The sequence below is a fragment of the Sesamum indicum genome, linkage group LG5, assembly GCF_000512975.1.
Source record: "Sesamum indicum cultivar Zhongzhi No. 13 linkage group LG5, S_indicum_v1.0, whole genome shotgun sequence".
Classification (NCBI taxonomy): domain Eukaryota; kingdom Viridiplantae; phylum Streptophyta; class Magnoliopsida; order Lamiales; family Pedaliaceae; genus Sesamum; species Sesamum indicum.
The window spans coordinates 1,758,996-1,779,908 of NC_026149.1; the positions used below are offsets into that span (position 1 = coordinate 1,758,996).

Here is a 20,913-nt window from a genome sequence, read left to right on the forward strand (position 1 = left end):
TACTATGTAATTAATATACTGGATAATTTAAAAATTGTAGAAAAGTATCTATTATTTAAAATAATACAATCGAAATAAATAAAAATATTTTATAGTTGAGTTTAATATATGTTCACAATTTGTAATAAATTTATATATTTATAAATGTTAGTATTAAGTGCTTACCGAAAGCTCTCAAATAACTGTTGGATTTAACGTTTGCGCCTTGGGGATTGATGTTAGTACATCCCCAGTGATACTTGGATGATTCATTTTTTGGAAATATCTCTTTGCCTATCAAAATTATGACAAAAAAGAAGCTAATGAAGCAACGGAAAGGTCTTGAAAAATACTTGGATGATTCAAAATGCTTGAAAAGTAAGAAGCTAAAGAAGCTAATCACCAACCTGAGAGTTGTAGTAGCAATACTTTTTGAGGGTTCTGTTAACATTTACCTAAGCACAACTTGCGGAGTTTGCTGATGGAAATTAACTCTGCGGATCTATAATTTTTATATAATTCAAAATGTTCTATAATTTTTTTATACAAAGAATTAAAATATTACCGATCAAAATAATAAAGACATTGAGTGATGTCATAAATACAACACCATCAATTTGCAGTTATAATAATAATAATAATAATAAAAACCTTACACTCACGTCACTAGTCTCTAAAAAAAATTATAAATATCTGTTAAAAATAAATAATTCAAGTTTCATTCGATGTTTACTCAGTTATTGCATACATTGAGATTCCATTATCTAGGATGTTACTTAATTCTTGCATGAAAGAATTAAGTGAACAACACCACTTTGTTGATCACGATATCCAGTGTGGAAATTTTCCATCTCATCTGGAGTGATGACGAATAATACAGTATGGGTTTGATTAGATTTTCGATAAGTTTCTCACAGTATGCCCTCACAGTATGGGCAATTTAAATTCCTCTTTGTTTGTGATGCAGGTCGCAAGATAGAGATCGGATCGTCGAATTTTGATACCATCAGATTGGGTCATTGAACCCTTTTCGAGCTTTCTAAAAGTGGACTCTGAGAACAAAAAAACAGGTTAGGCCCTCCAATGCTTAAGTTAGAAAAGTGGGATTGAATTAGTCCTTTTGTCTGTTTGGGGGAGTTTGCATTATTGAAAAGCAGAAAAAATGATTATAAAATTAATATTAAAGTGATAAATTACTTTGATTATTTTGATAAAACAGCATAAAACAACTAAATTTTAAACTAATTCAAAAATTTCACGAAACTTGAAACAAAATTACAATGCTTTGATCAGCAAAGAGGCAATGCTTTGATTATCCTGCCGTATTGTATAAGTAGTGAAACTTTTATTGAGCAATGCTTTGATTACCAAAGAGGTAATGGCATAAGCATAATCCACAAAGCATCAGCTTTCTGTACAAGACTCAAAATTCCATGTCTTAAAGTGGGAGGGAGCAGCAGCAAACTAACATGCCTTTTCCAAGGCACACTTATTCAGTTTTCCTGTTTGATGAAACATCACAATTTCAGTAATAATTATGTTAATTATCAAAGACCAACATGTTTTCTCACCCTCAATTTTTTCTCCTACATAACCTATAGAGAAAGCCAGTTACCATAATCCAAAGACTACAAATACAGGACAACAGACAAGAGTAACATGCGGTAAAAACATTGGTTAAACACCAAGTAAAGTGGGTTGCATGATTAACTGGACCCTGGATAACCAAATTCTTGCATAGCAGCAATCAGTCATGGGTTTCATATACTAATCGGTTCACGGGAAGTGCTTGCAGAGCTGGTCTTGGTAATGCTTTTTCGTTGCCACTGTCATTTTTGGTTGACTTCTTGGTGATCTCTAGCTTACCTTCAACATCTTGGACAGCTTTCTCACACTCAACTCATTCAAATTGTGGGCATTCTCAACACTGTTTTTAGCTGTCTTTACTCTGTCTTTCACAAGAACCAATTTACTGCCACTACCAATGTTCTCTTTGTTATCTGTGAAAGCAGTCGTCACCATTTTCATTGTTGCAGTTGCCTTGCTTGCAGAATATTTACTCGGCGTCAAACAGGTTGGTTCATCACCTAGTTGCTTGCATGGTGAATCCTTTACAGCGGAAAGTGCATTATTCACCGCCACTCCACCATCAGACCGCACCAGATCAGCAGCAACCTTTGTGCTTTCGTCATGCTGAAGAATTTCAATTTTATCAGAGATAGCCAAATGATCAATGAAATCATCTTCTGTAACATCCCTCCAGCATTTTTCTAGTTGACACTTCTCTGTAGCTTGTTGCAATCTGAGTTCTGTGAATTTCTCCAAGGTCACATCTAAATTGTGGACAGCAGCCTTGTCTTGAGGTCCTATCTCTTTCTCACTATTCAGTTCTTCCGTGTTTTCAACTTTAACTTCAATCTCAGATGTACAAACATCGTGAGATCCTGCACAAGAATTGTTATATGTAAAACAAGATAATAGATCATTTGGCTCATAAAAATTACAAAGAGACCAAGGAACACACACACACTTTCACTTCCATTAACTTCAGCTTGTGTCTCAAAATCAATACCTGTTTCCTCATTTTCCACATCACTATTCTCCTTCACCGCTGGCTTAGGACCATCTGCCACAAAGTGCAGGCCTGGTGCCACTTCGATCTCTTGAACCATTGATATAACCTGTTCTTCAGCTGAAACAACTTCTGATTTATTTTTCTCCTGAGAACTCTCATCTGCAGTTGTGCTTGCATTGGTACCTGAAAATTGAGAACTTAGAGGGTCGTACAACAAGCAATATAAGGTTAAACAATCGTGATTTAATGCATTTTATAAGTCCCTGAAAGAACAGATACCAGTATAATTCCTGATACTTCATCAGAATCATTCGGGCCTTCTTTCAAAGTCATATCGTCATCTTCACCAGCATCTTTAAGTAAGCAATTCCTTCTTGAAAAGCCCAGACCCTTCATTTTCCGCCACATTCAACTTCTCCACATTCTTCTCCGCCAACCTAACTGACCGACGTATACACTTTCTGAACCGCACTCTCTTCATTCACCCTTCTTCTTCGGCTAGTAACTCCCATTCGAGCAGGAGTCATTGAAACATCTTTCTTTTCCTCCTCTACATATTCCATCCACCGGGAATCCATTTTCCGACAGGCTGAGGCCATCTGACTCTTCTTTCTATTAGTTTGCGCCACCAATGCTGGAGTTTCGGTTACATCAGCCTGTGATTCATCAGCATCTTTAACCCCCAAGCCGTACGCCGAGTCCTAGTCATTGGCTTCACAGATTCAGGCTCTTCTTTTGCAACATTTCTCCGGCGTGTGCTTCTGCCACCAGTTGGAGGCACATAGGGAGACGTTACCTCGCATCTCACTGGTGATTCAGTTGATGATTTACCGATTGAGACAGCTGCATCAATTCTTCAATTCCTTCAACCTGCCAATCACAAATCAAAATAATTTTCTCAAAATAAGGAATTAATACAAAGTGAAAAAAATATTAAAGAAAAAAAAAACAGAGCAGTAACAGAGACAGAATACAACATTTAAGTAAGAATGTAAAACCCTGAATCCATCCATGTACAAATGGCTGGTTAAGCTCAAAACATCAACAAAATTTTCAGAAAAATAAACACAATTCCAGATATAATTTCAACATGCCAGTTAAAAGAATTAATTTAATCAGATCAAGTTAAGCAGTTAAAGGCCAGAAACCTGAACAAAGCACTGGAAAATCCGGAACAAATCCTTAGGACAAGATTATATTACAAAATACAAGAAAAATCAAACAGGAAAACATGAAACTGAGCGCTCCCAAAATTTGAATAATGGATAAATAAACTTACGAGCTGGAGAGCTTTCAGAGCGTCGGCCATGGCAGCATTGGTCACGTTTGCAGGAATTTTGTTCTTCTTGCAGAGAGCTTGTAAGTCTCTGGAAATCCACTGCTCCGGGGAGGGGGAGGGGGAGGGGTTTCTTGTATATATATATGACCGTTGGGCATCCCAACGGCTCTTTCCTGGGAATGTAGATCATTTTCTTCTGTGTTTTCAACTGTAACTTCAATCTCAGATGTACAAACATCATAAGATCCTGCACAAGAATTTTTATATGTAAACAAGATAGTAATAGATCATTTGGCTCATAAAAATTACAAAGACAGACCAAGGAACACACACACTTTCACTTTCATTAACTTCAGCTTGTGTCTCAAAATAAATACCTGTTTCCTCATTTTCCACATCACTATTCTCCTTCACCTCTGGCTTAGGACCATCTGCCTCAAAGTGCAGGCCTGGTGCCACTTCGATCTCTTGAACCATTGATATAACCTGTTCTTCAGCTGAAACAACTTCTGATTTATCTTTCTCCTGAGAACTCTCATCTGCAGTTGTGCTTGCATCGGTACCTGCAAATTGAAAACTTAGAGGGTCATACAACAAGCAATATAGTATTAAACATGTAAACATCACTCGTGATTTAATGCATTTTATAAGTCCCTGAAAGAACAGATACCAGTAATTTCTGATACTTCATCAGAATCATTCGGGCCTTCTTTCAAAGTCATATCCTCATCTTCACCAGCATCTTTAGTAAGCAATTCCTTCTTGAAATGCTCAGACCCTTCATTTTCCGCCACATTCAACTTCTCCACATTCTTCTCCGCCAACCTAACTGACCTCGTGTGCTATACACTTTCTGAACCGCACTCTCTTCCTTCACCCTTCTTGTTCGGCTAGTAACTCCCATTGGAGCAGGAGTTATTGAAACATCTTTCTTTTCCTCCTCTACACATTCCATCAACTGGGAATCCATTTTCCGACAGGCCGAGGCCATCTGACTCTTCTTTCTATTAGTTTGCGCCACCAATGCTGGAGTTTCGGTCACATCATCCTGTGATTCATCAGCATCTTTAACTAGGGTCTTGCTCTTGCAAGCCCGAGTCCTAGTCATTGGCTTCACAGATTCAGGCTCTTCTTTTGCAACATTTCTCCGGCGTGTGCTTCTGCCACCAGTTGGAGGCACATAGGGAGACGTTACCTCGCATCTCACTGGTGATTCAGTGGATGATTGTGCAGTTTCAGATTGAGACAGCTGCGTCAATTCTTCAATTCCTTCAACCTGCCAATCACAAATCAAAATAATTTTCTCGAAATAAGGAATAATACAAAGTGAAAAAAATATTTAAAAGAAAAAACAGAGCAGTAACAGAGACAGAAGACAACATTTAAGTAAGAATGTAAAACCCTGAATCCGTCCATGTATAAATGCCTGGTTAAGCTCAAAACCTCAAACAAAATTTTCAGAAAAATAAACATAATTCCAGATATAATTTCAATACATGCCAGTTAAAAGAATTAATTTAATCAGATTAAGTTAAGCAGTTAAAGGCCAGAAACCTGAACAAAGCACTGGAAAATCCGGAACAAATTCTTAGGGCAAGATTATATTACAAAATACAAGACAAATCAAACAGGAAAACAAGAAACTGAGCGCTCTCAAAATTTGAATAATGGATAAATAAACTTACGAGCTGGAGAGCTTTCAGAGCGTCGGCCATGGCAGCATTGGTCATGTTTGCAGGAATTTTGTTCTTCTTGCAGAGAGCTTGCAATTCTCTCCTTGTAAGTTTCTGGAAATCCATTGCTCCGGAATTGGGGACTTCAGATTACCGTTTTCTTCTTGTTTGGGGAGAGGGGAGGGGGATGGGAGGGGGAGGAGCAGGGGTTTCTTGTAATGCGAAGTGAAAGTACCATATATATATATATATATACCCACACGAAATATGACCGTTGGGCTTTTGAAATTTGCATCCCAACGGCTCTTTCCTGGGAATGTTACCGTTGCAAATCACACACACACACACTCGCCGCCAGAAGCATCAGGAAATTGAATTCGTATATAAACCCAATTCGACCGATTTATTCGTATCAATCAGCAACCCAATCATCTCCTATCGTTTCTCTCTAGTTTATTCGTTTTTAGTGTTACTTGTTCTATTGTTTATCCTTACTTTAATTAAATTCAATCTTCAACTGTTCTATACTAATTACTTATTTTTGCAGGCTTCTGTTACACTGTTTTGTTTTTGTTTTTGCAGCGCATTTGATTTCTATCTGTTTGTAGGAAACGCTCACACACACCAAAAATATACGTACATACATTGTTTTGGTTCTTTTTGCTTTGTGTTTTTTTCTGCTAACGTATGGAAACAGGAGCGATAAATTCATCTGCATCCTCGAACAAGACTAAATCGCGATGCCCGCTTCAAGAACAGTTACTCCAAAGAAGAAATTCGAGGGAAAACGTATGCCCTTGTTGTCCTAACAGCTATATTGTGTTAATTCTAGGACGTGGGTGATTTTTTAGTTGTTAAAACAATTTGGGCTCTCGGATTTTTTAGTATGTTGAAATAGTCGATCTTGAATCTGCTTCATAATAATATCAGGAGTTAGACATTACTGATTACCCTGAGAATCCAAATATGGATTATAGTGTTAAATTTGTGTGCTCATTGTATGATTCTATATAAAAGAACTCAATAACATTTATATACTCTGCCTGGTCCACAGTTGGATCGGTTCATACCAAACAGATCGGCAATGGATTTCGACTATGCACATTACATGCTTACAGATGGGAAGAAAGGTAAGGAAAATCCAGCTGTGGGCTCTTCTCCATCCAGAAAGGCATACAGGAAGCAGCTTGCGGAAACTTTTAACATGAACAGGACCCGGATTTTGGCTTTCAAGAATAAGCCACCGAGCCCAGTGGAGGCCATTCCAAATGAGTTCTCATCAGCTGCTCATCAAGTCAAATCTGCCAAACCCTGTCGGCACATCCCCCAGGTTGGTGCTAAATATGAATACGTTTTGTGTTGAGCTCAATTGCAGTATTTACTAAATTGTTGACTCATTTAAATATGTTCATGCAGACTTCTGAAAGGACACTAGATGCCCCTGATCTTGTGGATGATTACTATTTGAATTTACTAGATTGGGGCAGCAGCAATGTTCTTTCCATTGCTCTTGGACACACAGTATATTTGTGGGATGCTTCTGAAGGAACTACCTCAGAACTTGTTACTGTTGATGAAGAAAATGGTCCAGTGACTAGTGTCAAATGGGCTCCTGATGGAAGGCATATTGCTGTGGGTCTCAACAACTCTGAGGTTCAGCTATGGGATTCCACAGCTAATAGACTGGTTAGCACTTTATAGTTCATCTTGTCAATTGTTTTCTGTTATCTTAAAGTTGATCAAATTTTCACCCTACTACATATTTGTGCTGCAGCTGAGAACTTTGAGAGGGGGTCATAGGTCACGTGTTGGTGCTTTGGATTGGAACAATCACATTTTGACAACCGGAGGGATGGACGGTCAGATCATTAATAATGATGTCAGAGTGAGAGCACACATTGTCGAAACTTATCAGGGACATCATCAAGAAGTTTGTGGCCTTAAATGGTCAGCATCTGGCCAGCAATTAGCTAGTGGTGGAAATGATAATCTCCTCCACATATGGGATAGATCCATGGCCTCATCAAATGCCCCGACACAGTGGCTTCACAGGCTTGAGGAGCATACAGCTGCTGTTAAAGCACTTGCATGGTGTCCTTTCCAGGGTAACTTATTGGCCTCTGGTGGAGGTGGAGGAGACAGGTGCATAAAGTTCTGGAACACGCATACCGGTGCATGCTTGAACTCAGTAGACACAGGCTCACAGGTTTGTGCTCTTCTGTGGAACAAAAATGAACGTGAACTGCTTAGCTCTCACGGTTTTACTCAGAATCAGCTCACTCTCTGGAAATACCCTTCAATGGTGAAGATAGCAGAGCTCACTGGTCATACGTCACGAGTTCTTTTCATGTCTCAGGTACTGATTATATCATGTGTATGAAATCATATCTTGGTGGTTGATCTATAGCGAACTTAATCCAATTTCCTTGTGTTGTCATTGTGTACATTTTTCAGAGCCCAGATGGATGCACAGTTGCATCTGCAGCAGGGGATGAGACTCTCAGATTTTGGAATGTTTTTGGGACACCCGAAGTGGCTGCTAAGCCTGCAGCAAAGACAAGTTCAGAACCATTTGCTCACTTGAACCGCATCAGATAATTGGTAGTAACAAGTATTAGAATGATGAATCATAGAAGCCTATTCTATCTCTTAGAATTTTTATCCTCTCACAGGCTCTAACCAGACTACCAGAATGCATCGTGACCGGATATTTGCCCTTTTTGCCTGTAAAGTTGGAATACTTCTGAATTGCATTGTATATAAAAGTGTAGACTGTGTACAAATTCTGTTGGCTAGTCACACATCGTGACAAATATTTGCTAAACTCATATACTCTTAGTTCATAATGCAGAACATTTCACCCAACTTCAATTCTCTCTTATTTTCATTTAGTTTATCTTCTTTGAAGATCTCAAGTCTTTCTTTTACCTACCTGTTGTGGATTTGCTCTCTGGTTGCTGTTTAATACCAGACACACGGTGATCAGAGACGACTGTCGAACTCTGTCTATCAAAATCAAACCAATCCTGCTTGCATAAATTAACTTTAATATACTTGATATTTAGGAGAGCTATATGTATAAAAATGATCGAATTGTATGATTTTTTTATTCTATTGTAATTAGATTTTAAAAAAAAAAACCAAATTCATTTTAAGATCACAATTAGGTCGAATCAACAAATTTTAAATGTCTAACAGCAATTTTGTCACTTCAAACATAGGAAAAATTGACCTTCTGATTCATGCCATCCTTTCTTGAAGGGTAACATGAAATGTGCATAACCAAATTATCATCTACAGATGCGTTCTATGGCCTCCCGATACATTTCTTAAAATAATTAAAACAAAAAAAATGCATTAAAGTAATTCTATTCACATGCAATAAATTTGAAGGCGTACGCATTACTCTAGCAATCTATGTCACGGTCCATGCCACATAGCAGCATTTCTTAAAGTCAAGAAAACTCACTTAAACTAGTTGACCAGAAATGTTAAGCTTTGTATGCGGCGATCCACCCTCCTCCATCTCTCTGCCACGTCGATGCAGACAATTGATTTGCCTCAGGTGTAACAAAGACAAATCACAACTCTGTCCTGAATCTTACGAAATTATTTGATAGCAATTTGCAATATGGGAAAATAGAGAAAGAACGGGAAAGAGAGAAAAACGGAAGAACAAAATTCCGGTTGACAAAGAATCGTGGAAATTATTGGGAAAACGGAGGCCGGGGCGATTCGAAGATGAGGGCAGAAAAAATGGGTGAGGAGGCAGCCATATCCATATCCATATCCATTGCATATTCTCTTTGTTATTACAAGGACAAAACTACAACTTGAAACAACACAAACAAATGTATTTTCACAAAAAATATTTACAATACATGTATTCATGAAATTAATTTCATGTATATACATTGATCATACACCCAACTATTCACTACAAAAATTGCAAAACCTGCAAATAGTTCCCTGTAAACCATAAGTTTCTTTCCGGATATAAGTACTCAGGTGCAAAGTTTGTTGAACATGAGCTTGTACATCGGATTTCAGGCGGTATAAACAAGATATCAAAGCTCATGAGACTCTTCCAAATTGACCTCATTTTGGCTATTAACTAAGTCGCCGTTGCTCTTCCGTTTGGATGGTGTCCTTTTCCTTTTTGTTGATTGGGTTTCAAGCTTCAAGCCTGGATCCTCGGAATGGTTCATCGAAAGCCCTGGCCCGCTCAGCTGCAAGTCTGTGTCGACATCGGGGCTTACCCATGTGATCGGACGAACTGCAACATCAACAAAAGTTGCATTATCAACTGACATCTCTGACTTCATATACAAAACAAAATGAAGAAATTTGGGTCACCTTCTGAAGGATCAAAGGATCCAGGGGTTCCATGATCACCAGCATCATTTGCAGGTGCGACACGATGGGGACGCTTTCTCACATAGTTTTCTTTCAAAGGTCTAGGGATTTGGAAGGAGAACTGTGACAAGTTAATGCCTTCTTCTATGTACTCTGGGTGTTCGTCAAGGTACCTGCAAAGAGAGCATCATCAAATCCCACAATGAAATGTCAGGAAAACACTGATCACAGCCAAGACCTATAGCTATTTCATAGTTATCGTGAAGAGATTATACTTTTGAATTTCCACCATGGAACGAAGTCTCTTGCCTGATGGTGCAACATAATACCTGTAATGATTTATTAAAAGATGACAAGAATTAGAAGTCCATCGCTTTTTACCATATAAATGACCTTAGGAGCATAAACTGTATTAGCGTAAAAAATTGATGCAGGAAATCAAAGGATCAGAAAAATCAAGTTTGTATACATCATGTTCAGCAATATGTTAAGTGAAGATACTCGAGTTGGTTCATGTTCTTGTCCTCTTTCAAGAACTCCAGAAAACAGGCCAAGTTTGGTAAACATCTCTACCCTTTAAGAGACAGCAGATGCAGTCCCTTAAAAGAATTATGTAGAAGTCTCACAATGTTTCTTTCTATCATTATCAATATTCGTGACACTCTAATGTTTCAATGCCCAGGAAAATTTTGATACAGTTGTTAGCTGCTTATCGGGACTAGAAAAAGGACTGCTCCTCTTCTTTCGAATAAATTCCTTCAAGAGCATCAAAAATCTCTTCTTCGGTTCCTCTGATTCATCTCCATGTAAAGTTTTATACTCAGCATCGAAAGTACGAAACAAGTTAGTTATCTTTTCTCACAAGAATCCCTGGTTCACAGCCTCATTGAAATCCTAATTAGGTTTGTCTGGTGAACACTACAGAATTCACTTGAGCGTTCGGTCTCATATCTATTAACAAGGTCGAGAAAAGATCAATTCAGAACTAGTGACAGATAAATAGAAAGCATACTCTCTGAAACTTATATTATTGTCATTGATAAGGAAATGATATTTTTCTTTTCCAGTTCGGCTTAAGCAAACCTTATTTCCATTTATCCCCCAATGCTAGTTTCTAGGATACCTTTCTTAAAAGTTCAACACACAGCATGGAGAAGAAAACACTATACACTTGTGTAATGACTCCTACTAATATGTGCTCTTCATCTGATAGAATGGGGTCCTATTATGGTGGTATTAAACTGATGTTTCAATATAAATAGGTGCTAAATTAGTTAAATTTCTTCTGTTCACCTATTTCCTTGAAATCCAGATATAATTTCTCAAAAGCATTGGTCATCCTTGGGTTGCCCACAAACAGATCAAAGCATTAATGCACCTTTAAGCAGAAGGACAGAACAAACACAAAAAGAAAAGAAATAGAACGTAGAACGAAAGGAAATAGAACACAGAACGAAAAGAAATAGAACACGTACACATCTGCAAATTTGGTGCCTCCTTCGCCTCTGAATCTCAAAAGTCTTTGCCACCCAGGAGGGGGCCGAGCAATGCTAGGTTTGTCGATTGCCCAAAGCCTACTGCCATCTTGGACTATATCAGGTGGATCATGACATGATATATCAGGCCGCCATTCTCGACCTGTTTCACAGAAGAAGGGTTGTTCCATAATAAGCTCTCGTATTTCCTCATACTTCTCCTTTGTTGGAATGAGCCTCCATTTAAAACAGTTGGCACATTGAACAGTGAAGGCCCCTACAGATGGCAAAACTCTTGGTGTCTGATTTGAAGAGGGATGTCGTCTTGAAAAGGGTGGAGGTTGATGAGCAACGGCATCCACAATGGTTTCAGTTTCACCAGCACCATTGGATGTAGGATCATAAAGCACCAATTGATATTGGGAATTTTCAGATGGATTTTCGTCATCCTCCACACTATGATTGTTTTCCAACCCTCCTGCAGAACTAACATCTACTTTATCCTGAGAATTGATCGCCAGGCTGCCGGGAAGATTAGAACTATCTGAGGCACTGGGTTCTCCTTCCACCTTATTCAAGTGATCATCGGTGGTCAAAGAATTATCAACGGTATTCTCACCCTTCAACTTGATGGTAAGTTTTAATGCTGGCCGCTGCATTGCTCTCTCTGTCATCACCTAAGTGTCTCGAGTATAATCATGAAACCATATGTCATTTATCTTTGGATATGGTTCCAGAGCTTGCAAAACTCTCAAAGACATAATGTACTAGAAAGTCATGACATATGATATCTTTTACCCCAAGAACAGCTTCAATAACTGTCAATACAGAATGAATAAGTTATAATCTACTTGCCATGAGATTCCAAAGGGTCCATGCCCATTATAGTCAGAATAACCACAACTGTATCTTCATCTCAGGGCAATTACCAATTTAAGGAACCATATGAATCATGGTAGATGGAGAAAAGAAAGAGAAGAAGGAATGTCATAAACCAAGGTAGATGTAGTAAAAGACACAAATTTCTTCTGCAAAAATAGGAAAAGAAGAAATGAATAAGCATAAGCTTTTATTCAGATACAGAAGTAAAAATTCACATAAACCATGGAAAATTATAATAGATGAAAACTTACATTGACAAAAGTGCACAAAATAAATCACAAATCAATAGTAGTACAACATGAGAATCACCAAATAGTTTACCCGAACAATTGCAATGGTTGAACTCGAGGGCCAGATGAATAAACAAGTAAGATCATATTTTCTATTTATAGTTGGACCATACGGGGAGCATAATTATCACTCAATAAGTATTCAAAGGTTTTTAGACATATTTCTATACCTAGTATCCAAATGAGAAGCCAGATACTGCTACATGCTTGTGATGTATAACTACTTAATTGCAAAAACAAGTTAATGCTACAAGCTGAATAAAGGCAAGCTAAGGATGAAAGGTACTTTCTCAAAATAAAACTTCAACTACTTAATAGCCTAAAATTTACTATATGTGCTGATATATGAATGCATAAAAGAGCCTCAATTATCTGCCTAAAAGTGTTCTTGCCACATTTATCTAAGAAGCCCAACCTCAGATGATGGTGGAAGCAAGTTTTGCTTCCTCTAGACTCACTGGAAATCACTAGAAAAGAATCCTGCAATTTTACAAGCAAATAAAAGTTGATGGCGATTAAACAACAAATTGAGTGATTAGCATAAACAATCAACTTACGAGAAGAACTCATAACTTTGTGATAGAGTAATAGATTCATGAATCTTTCAACATACCAATACATTTTTTTTCTTTTTTGGTTAGTTATACAGGTTGTGTAGCCTAATAAACCTAGGAAGTAAAACATTAAATAAGCACCTTGTGATTCAATATTCTCCTCCAGTTACATTGACAAGGTAGCATGATTTAACTCATACAACCACTCCTTGTGCTTAGAAATCGTGTTCACATAGTGTTTAATGAAGTCAAAAATTGTAAACCAAAGATGGAAAGTCACCTTAGCTTTGTATCCTTAGAATTCATGATGGACTTTTAGGAAATCCTTAAAGAGAGGATCTAGAGCTAATATATTGCTTCTATTCACAAAGTGCAATTTTAATTAACCTCAGAACTCTAAATTCTGAGAACCATCTGATAAAGAGCCATATGTATTCTTATCCTCTTCAGGATAATTAATAGCATGGGAATCTTCAAGACCTGTGTCGATAAAATTTGTATCAATATGCCAAAGCAGCCAAACATGACATTATGAACGAACCAATGCTGTTTGCCAGATTATTAAAGTCAATAGGTTGTCAGCAGGCAGAAAGGATACAACGGATGTTCAAGTAACACTAACATGTAAGACCATAATCAGAAACCCAAGACTTCTCCTAACCAAGGAGAACCTGCTGTCAGTGAACTTCACAACTTCGAAAACATTTCAAGAAGTAATAATTGCAAACTGCAAAGTTTATTTAATAATGTGTACTTTTGTGATCCATCCTCACTGGCGTTGATGTTACTAGAGGCTAACTGCCAATAAGAATATGAAGCAACATGCAAAATAAATCTAGATAACCATCTTTTTCCTGGTATTTTTCTTCAGGACTCTTTCAGTAAGATGTTCTCATCCCCTTTGGTCCTTAAGCACATTAAAATAAATGCACATGATTAAAAAGAAAAAAGGTTTGGGGAGAGAGGGACAGAGGTAAATGAATTTCAGATAATTGAATGGCAAATCAACAATATCTATTAATATCTCTAAAAAAATGTAAATATGCAATGTTAATAGATAAATATGCAAACAGTAGCAGTGTCTTCCTTTCCATCTAAGAATTGATGCATGTATGTGCCACCCTCATGCTTGCACACACATGGAGAATGGGCAGGTGGAGAGAATTGACCATTTGAAAACAAAATATTAAACAAATGCACATTGAATCATGAAAAAAAGAATGATAATTTTCCTATTCTTTGCATTTTAATTCTGTCAATGTAGCTGGAGAAATAACTATAAGCGAACAAGAATGAAGGGGCCAAAACATGAGAACTAACAAAATCAGATTTCAAAACATATTTTGTCAATCTCACTAACTTGCACCTTTGACTGTAAAAGTAAACAATGTATATACAAACGCTTGTTTACGAGTATGTATCTCTTGTCCATATTGTATAAATGGATGCATGTATTTGCATGTACATATAGATACAATAAGCAACAATTACACAGATCCTACTGAACGTCCTTGCGGCAAAAGATTCTTGGATGCAATTTCCATCACAAATTTATAATATAATGGTGATACCAATACCTACTTGCAACAAAATTAGCATTCAGAAATCAGGTGTTTAAAGAATGAACTGAAGCATTTATGACCATCTCTACTTCCAATAAACTACGGATACTGCAGGCAATGTATAGGTGGCAAAGAAAAAAGAAATGGTAGCATTCAATAGCATGTTACAAGAGGAGACGGTGGAAATCCTTGAGTGCACCTTCAATACAAAGGAACTAGGTATCAAGTAACAACAGAAACATGACATATGAAGAGCCAAGAAACATTAAAGGCATTCGCGTGAATTTTTGCTAAACGTCAAAAGTGGTTGAAAGATGTTGTCATACATGTTTTCTTGATCTTAGCAATTCCTTCAACTTTTTTCAATTTGAAACTCTTGTACCACAATTTCTCAAATGAGAATACCCTGGTGATATAAAAATAATCTTCCTTTTTCTAATTGGAATTAACCCTTGTACAATCAGATAGATCAAAACTCACACGCTAAATTTTGGAAATATTCAAGAGTATGCTCTTTATGCATTAATATATGCTAACTTAGACAGCAACCAAAAAATAAGGCAACGACAGCAATATATGGCAAGATCAACTCTTCAGGATGACATGAAAATACTAACTAATTGCTGCTGAATTTACCTCATAGAGGTAGGAAAGAAAGTTGCTTGAAACAAAGTTGAGGTAAATGATTGATTCTAAGTCAACTTGGTCAGCATCCTTTGTTCCTAGTGGGATTTGAAGCCCAAAGAATAAAATTGCACCACCGTGAAAATCATATATTTTTGGCAATCACCTAACATAATTAACCCAAGAACGAGAACAGAGCTCAAACACTAAACCTGTGGATTCCATCCCACTTTTTCATATAAATTCTGGAACATTAAATATGGTATTATCTGATAAGAACGCATCCACAAACAGAATGTCAAGGCACACAAACCATATAAATATATACTCGAAAATATAAATTTAAAAACCTAACGCCAGAATTCAGCTTTCAACTACTAGCGCAAAACGAGGCATTTATGGAATTTTCTTTTTTCAAGAAATAAGAAAAGAGAGTTCAGAAACCCTGCACCTGCAATTCAAAACCCATGATCAACCAATTAATTAAATTTTTTTTAAAAAAAAAAGGGGCATATAAAATGCATGTAAACCAAAACCCATACCTAAAATAATCAAAACGATTCGGTGAAGATCAAATAGAATGTGATGAGTTAACATAAACGAAATGTGAAAAACTGAATTGATAAAAGATCTTGGGGTTAAGCACCAAAGATCCACAGGGAGGAAGCAGGAATTAGTGCAAGAAACCCTTCGTAAAACTCGGCACATTCAAGCGTACAAACATGTATTTACATAAAATAAAGAAATAAATTGAAAGTGGCAGTGGGAGAGAGAATTACAGATGAGGATTGGAGGAGATCTGAGCCGATAATTAACAACAAACCCTCGAATCACTTGAGATTCTGGAGCAACTATGCACGCAGAATGCTGTGTGTGTGTGTGAAATGTGTTGCAGAGGTTTTCTTCTCCTCGACAAGTGATGGAGGAGGAGGAGAGAGGAGGAGGAGAGGATGAAGACGAGAGGAAGAGTTGTAACTTATTACACGCATTTATATACGGTTGGTAGATTTTAACAACGACTGATTTAGCATACATTAATTGACTTTTTTGGTACTTTATCCCTTCTTCTCGTGCAATTAGGGGTGGGTTTTCGCATCGAATACTACATGTCTCTACCCGATTTTATTAGGGTTTGGATCTTTTCTAAATTAAAAATTTAAATATTAAATAATTCAATACTAACTGATGCTAATAAAGTTGAAAGTAATGAAGTCGTTGGAACAAATTAATACATTAAAAGAACAAATTCATGATAGGAAGAAAATTAAAGAAGGTTGCTTCAAAATTTAGACCAAACAACTCAAAAATAAGCTCTACAATATTCCTCAGGCATGCAATGGCAATGTTATTGCACCAGGTCCGCATGGACGAAGAGTACTGGAGAACGATGCGAAACGAACATAGTTTCCAAATTGATGCCCACAAACTTCTTCGGCTTCTTCCCCATCTATAAGATTGAAACTATAAACCTTTCGTTCAGTTGCAAATATCAGAAAACTCCCATTGAAAACGGCAAAACCTTCCACCCTAAGATGGTCAATTTTAGATAGTGCCAATGCCATGGCTTTTACTCGCATTCTGAAAACCCGCTTCCAGTAATATGAAGACCTTGTACGTACCAACACCCATACAGTGAAAGTATTCTTCAACAATTTAACCAAACATATTGAGTTAAATTCAGAGTTGTTGGGATGATTACCCCACTTGAATATGCGTAGCATGGAGTCCCAAACTCCTTTTCTTGCACCTTTTGGTATTTTCAAGAATCTTGAATTGGAATTCTTGATGTCATAAGCCACAATATAAGGCCAGAAGAACCTGCTTCCCTTTGCAAAATAGTTGAAGCAATTGGAAACCATGTAAACCACTCCGTTCTGCTTGACCATATGCTCGAAATTCATATCTCTTTGGCCAACATCGACTCTCCCTCCATCCCTCCAAGTTCTTTCTTCAGGAGAGTAAATCTTGGAATGGAATTTCTCACCCCACTCGTCAGGGCTAAATAGTGTCAGCAATAAGAAATCGTCTTTGCTGTCTTCGTCTTTTTCACACACAAAAACGATGTTTAAAAGACGAAAAGTTGATCTCTCATCTGGCAAGGGGATAGGCAAATAGCTCCAAGTTGTCGGATTGAAAAGAAACAACGGGTTTTCGTCATCACCGATGTTTCTGCAGCAAAGCAGACCGTTGCTGGAAGCGATGATATTGCCATGGTTTGCCAAGAAATTCAGGGATTCAAGAGGCAGGCTGCTGTTGGAATTCTTGGAGGATAATGCGTGGAACTCCAGGTTGCCAATCCTGTACCTCTGGAAGATATCAGGATAGATAAAGAAATCCCTGTCCGAGACCAACTGCATGTTCTTGAACTGTTTTCGAATGAAAAAGTCATCAGACAGCAGTTCCTTGGATGATTTGCAAACTGACGATAATCTGTACAAGCTCTTCGCTGGCAGCCATGAAAATATGTCAAAGAGTTCTCCATTGAACGCCATGGTTGATCGAGCTTAACAACTAATATGTGTAGGAAAAAAAAATAATGTGTGTTTAAAGGGGTTACAAAATACCTATTTTATACTAGGATAAGACATTGATGATTTTCTTATATAATTTGAGTAGGTCTAGGAATAAGATCCCTAGTATATGTAGGATATATGCATGTATATGAACTCAGACTCATATTAGGAAACGTCTAGCTTATAAATAAGGAAACTCTAAGTAGAATTAATCATTAATCTCTTGCTGTGAAGGATTCTATTACCAACGTTGTTTCAGGTGATCAAGAGACTTTCCATAGGTTTCCTGTTAACTTCCTCCCGTTTAATATAATTTATTTTAGGAATAATTATATTTGCATTCTAATTTATGGTGTATTTATATAAATCATCCTCTCGGCCTCTCAATAATTACATATATAATCAAAAAATATTAATATTATTTATACTAACCATCTTTGTTTTTTAAAAAATTACATACATCCTTAGAAAATATCAACATCATTATGTAGACTATCCTACACTTTGATTATTATGGATAGTTTTTATAATTATATAAAAAATAAGGATAATTTGTATAAACAGATCATAAATCATGAGTATAAATGTAATTATTTATTTTTATTGTGTTTTATTTATTTATTTATTTTTTGTTACAATATGTAGAGGTAATAGATTTATTATTTTGTTCGGACGACATTTCTAAAGTTGACTATCGTTACAAATGTAATTGATATATATTTTACGTGTAATGTTTTTTTTCAAGGGTTAATTATACTTAAATTTTCTCTAAAAATATAAAATTATGCTTTCCCCCCAAAAGTTCCAAAATTACACTTACAATCCCTTCGAAAATTTATTATTTACAATTAACCCTATTTCATTAGAGTTTGAACAAAACATAGTGAAGTTAGCCAAAAGAATTATTCAAATTTCTAGTTTTTTACCTTTCATTGAAACAGAAAATTCTGAAGAGTGTGTAAGTATAATTTTAAATTTTTTTTAGAAAAAGTGTAATGTTGTATATTTAGACGAGTCTAAAAATAATCAACTCTTTTTAAAATTAGGCCAATACAATTACAGTTTTTGCCAACATCAAAGTATTAATGTTCAGGAAAATAATATTTGTCATCAAATTGTAAAAGAAATTCAAAATTTATATTTATACAACTGAATTACTAAAAACAACAATTCCCGTTTCCCGAACCTTAAATATTTTCGTAAATAACCAACCTATCATATGAAATTTGAACAAATACAAATTCGGTCCTTCATTATTGCTTAATTTAATTTTGGTCCTAAACCATTATCATATTTTAACTATTAATTTACAAACTTTTAGAAATGTCATCCAATTTAAGGTTGTCAGACACATACCCTAAAATTGGCGCTCAATTGAATGTGTGTTTGGATTATTTGTATCAGTTGAATTCTTTATCTTTTATATGTTACTCATAAATTTATTTCAGTTCGAGAAAAAATGATAGTAAAAGTAATTAAAAATAATTAAAAGGGCTAAAATTTAATTGAAGTTAAATTAGAAGAAGGGTAGTCTATATTGATGTTTTCTAAAATTAAGTTTAAATACATATATACTTTTTGTCTTTTATAAAATTATAATTATACACCTTAAAGTCTTAGTTCTAAGGAAAATTGTAATTTTCGTTATGTAATTTAGGGGTAATAATTTTATTCTTGTATGTATTAATTTTTATAATTTAATTTTGTAACTTTAAAAAAATAATAATTTAGTCCTTTTTGGCATGAAAAGCGTACAGACGGGTAACAATTTTATTCTTGTATGTATTAATTTTTACAAATTAATTTTGTAACTTAAAAAAAATAATAATTTGGTCCTTTTTTGCATGAAAAGCGTACAGGCGTATGACCTTTGAAATTGAGACTTTTCAACCAGATGAAATTGTCATTGTCAAAATTCTTAAAATTATAAAACTAAATTACCAACATGAATTCATACACAACCAAAATTGGCATTCGTCAAATTTCATAATGAAAATTGTAATTTTCTTTAATTATGATTACTAATACACCCCGCATTGGGAATGAATTTGACCAACTATTTTACTAGTATTGCCACAAAGGGGTCATTCTTGTCTTTTTACACTAGCTAGGACAAGAAATTTTCGCATTTTGATTAAAAATTAATTTCTTCGAGGGCATTCCCATCCTATTTAGCAACCCTTTGTTCACGTTCACACAGCGACAGACCTACTGAGAAATTGAGCAGAGGCAGCAGCCACAGATCAGCTCGCAAGAAACAAAATCAAACCCAGAAACTCAGTCAGAAATGGCTTCGAAGGTGTCTCTGAAGGCGGGGAAAGGGAAGGTAGTGAAAAAGTCGGCGGCAGCGGACGAGGAGGAGGGGTCCATGGCGGTGGCGGCGAAGTTCGTCAAGGAGTGGAGCACCTGGACTATGAAGAAGGCTAAAGTCATCACTCACTATGGTTTCATCCCGATGGTCATCATCATCGGCATGAACTCCGAACCTAAGCCGTCTCTCTCTCAACTCCTCAGCCCCGTCTAAAACCATTTATCTGTTGATGTTGAATTCCCTTGTTTTGTTGTGTCTATCACTTGACATTGTGGTCTGGGATTTTAATATAGTGTACGGGATGTATTCGAGTATTTTCGTTCTTCTGATATAGTGCTAGGGATTTACGCGGAGTTTTTTCAAATGCTGGTTATATAATATGGCTTAATAAAACGGATTTAGTTTGGCTGTTGATTTTGATTTGGTGTCATATAACACACTGCTTCTTTCGGGTATCAATGTTTAGTACTTTTTCTTAGGACTCCTGAATTGAACTTTGATCCCTCAACTTTTATGTTGGTGGTACTGATTGTTGATGGTTGAATGTTGGTTGCTCTGATATTTGTTTGATTATTGTTTGTAAGGTGTTTGCATTTTCGAAAAAGCTCCTGTCTAGTTTGTTGGTGAGTTGTGCTTGAAGTTTGAGCCCATAGCAATGTTGTGGCTTATCATTAGCTTATATTTGAGATTCCTCTGTGTTAATTCCTGCCTAGTGTCTGCAAAGTAGGTTTATCACGACTTGTTATCTTGTTGCGCCCTTTCAACGTGAAGATAGTATATGTGTAATACGTATATGATGCATTGTTTATTTTTGTTTTTCCTTACTTGAATATTTTCCTT

The 20,913-nt window shown here is 36.3% G+C and overlaps 6 protein-coding genes across 14 annotated transcripts; 2 read left to right on the plus strand and 4 right to left on the minus strand.

Annotated features, from left to right (window-relative positions):
• LOC105161630 lies at positions 1,404 to 4,910 on the minus strand. 2 transcript variants are annotated; one of them, XM_020693962.1, is made up of 6 exons: positions 4,504 to 4,910; positions 4,211 to 4,396; positions 3,834 to 4,080; positions 2,834 to 3,424; positions 2,552 to 2,737; positions 1,404 to 2,390 (listed from the first exon to the last, which is right to left on the minus strand). In XM_020693962.1, the coding sequence occupies exons 5-6, from the start codon at positions 2,649 to 2,651 to the stop codon at positions 1,837 to 1,839; spliced, it is 654 nt and encodes a 217-aa protein (XP_020549621.1). In that variant the 5' UTR covers positions 2,652 to 2,737; positions 2,834 to 3,424; positions 3,834 to 4,080; positions 4,211 to 4,396; positions 4,504 to 4,910; the 3' UTR covers positions 1,404 to 1,836. The 2 variants fall into 2 exon arrangements, with proteins under 2 accessions (XP_020549621.1, XP_011077672.1); XM_011079370.2 differs by having other exon boundaries at positions 1,404 to 2,423.
• LOC105161784 lies at positions 2,992 to 5,707 on the minus strand. Its single transcript, XM_011079597.2, has 7 exons — positions 5,519 to 5,707; positions 4,668 to 5,109; positions 4,504 to 4,611; positions 4,211 to 4,396; positions 3,998 to 4,080; positions 3,386 to 3,424; positions 2,992 to 3,255 (listed from the first exon to the last, which is right to left on the minus strand). The coding sequence occupies exons 1-7, from the start codon at positions 5,630 to 5,632 to the stop codon at positions 2,992 to 2,994; spliced, it is 1,236 nt and encodes a 411-aa protein (XP_011077899.2). The 5' UTR covers positions 5,633 to 5,707.
• Positions 5,904 to 8,371, plus strand: LOC105161632 (cell division cycle 20.2, cofactor of APC complex-like). The gene is made up of 5 exons (XM_011079373.2): positions 5,904 to 6,295; positions 6,561 to 6,836; positions 6,923 to 7,192; positions 7,281 to 7,862; positions 7,961 to 8,371. Exons 1-5 carry the CDS (start codon positions 6,194 to 6,196, stop codon positions 8,102 to 8,104), a joined length of 1,374 nt encoding a protein of 457 aa, XP_011077675.1. The 5' UTR covers positions 5,904 to 6,193; the 3' UTR covers positions 8,105 to 8,371.
• Positions 9,340 to 16,237, minus strand: LOC105161633 (methyl-CpG-binding domain-containing protein 2). 8 transcript variants are annotated; one of them, XM_020693963.1, is made up of 7 exons: positions 16,029 to 16,237; positions 15,262 to 15,347; positions 12,267 to 12,365; positions 11,338 to 12,155; positions 10,138 to 10,191; positions 9,863 to 10,035; positions 9,340 to 9,782 (listed from the first exon to the last, which is right to left on the minus strand). In XM_020693963.1, exons 4-7 carry the CDS (start codon positions 12,009 to 12,011, stop codon positions 9,574 to 9,576), a joined length of 1,110 nt encoding a protein of 369 aa, XP_020549622.1. In that variant the 5' UTR covers positions 12,012 to 12,155; positions 12,267 to 12,365; positions 15,262 to 15,347; positions 16,029 to 16,237; the 3' UTR covers positions 9,340 to 9,573. The 8 variants fall into 8 exon arrangements, with proteins under 8 accessions (XP_020549622.1, XP_011077679.1, XP_020549623.1 ...); XM_011079377.2 differs by lacking the exon at positions 15,262 to 15,347; XM_020693964.1 differs by lacking the exons at positions 12,267 to 12,365; positions 15,262 to 15,347 and adding an exon at positions 12,925 to 12,989.
• On the minus strand, positions 16,575 to 17,741 carry LOC105161785 (F-box protein At5g49610-like). The gene has a single exon (XM_011079598.1). The coding sequence runs from the start codon at positions 17,739 to 17,741 to the stop codon at positions 16,575 to 16,577; it is 1,167 nt and encodes a 388-aa protein (XP_011077900.1).
• LOC105161634 (mitochondrial import receptor subunit TOM7-1-like) lies at positions 19,936 to 20,562 on the plus strand. The gene has a single exon (XM_011079382.2). It carries the CDS (start codon positions 20,050 to 20,052, stop codon positions 20,284 to 20,286), a length of 237 nt encoding a protein of 78 aa, XP_011077684.1. The 5' UTR covers positions 19,936 to 20,049; the 3' UTR covers positions 20,287 to 20,562.

Coding starts and splice junctions, on each gene's coding strand:
- LOC105161630 (XM_011079370.2), bottom strand. CDS start 2,651: ATGGTTCAAGAGATCGAAGTGGCACCAGGCCTGCACTTTGTGGCAGAT. Junction 2,424..2,551: donor TGTGGAAAATGAGGAAACAG/GTATTGATTTTG, acceptor ATTCTTGTGCAG/GATCTCACGATGTTTGTACA.
- LOC105161784 (XM_011079597.2), bottom strand. CDS start 5,632: ATGGATTTCCAGAAACTTACAAGGAGAGAATTGCAAGCTCTCTGCAAG. Junction 4,612..4,667: donor GAAAGTGTATAGCACACGAG/GTCAGTTAGGTT, acceptor CGGAAAATGAAG/GGTCTGAGCATTTCAAGAAG. Junction 3,256..3,385: donor TGATGCAGCTGTCTCAATCG/GTAAATCATCAA, acceptor GCCAATGACTAG/GACTCGGCGTACGGCTTGGG.
- LOC105161632 (XM_011079373.2), top strand. CDS start 6,194: ATGGAAACAGGAGCGATAAATTCATCTGCATCCTCGAACAAGACTAAA. Junction 6,296..6,560: donor GAAGAAATTCGAGGGAAAAC/GTATGCCCTTGT, acceptor CCTGGTCCACAG/TTGGATCGGTTCATACCAAA. Junction 7,193..7,280: donor ATTCCACAGCTAATAGACTG/GTTAGCACTTTA, acceptor TTTGTGCTGCAG/CTGAGAACTTTGAGAGGGGG.
- LOC105161633 (XM_011079374.2), bottom strand. Junction 10,036..10,137: donor TCCATGGTGGAAATTCAAAA/GTATAATCTCTT, acceptor CTCTCTTTGCAG/GTACCTTGACGAACACCCAG. Junction 9,783..9,862: donor ATCCTTTGATCCTTCAGAAG/GTGACCCAAATT, acceptor TTGATGTTGCAG/TTCGTCCGATCACATGGGTA.
- LOC105161785 (XM_011079598.1), bottom strand. CDS start 17,741: ATGGCGTTCAATGGAGAACTCTTTGACATATTTTCATGGCTGCCAGCG.
- LOC105161634 (XM_011079382.2), top strand. CDS start 20,050: ATGGCTTCGAAGGTGTCTCTGAAGGCGGGGAAAGGGAAGGTAGTGAAA.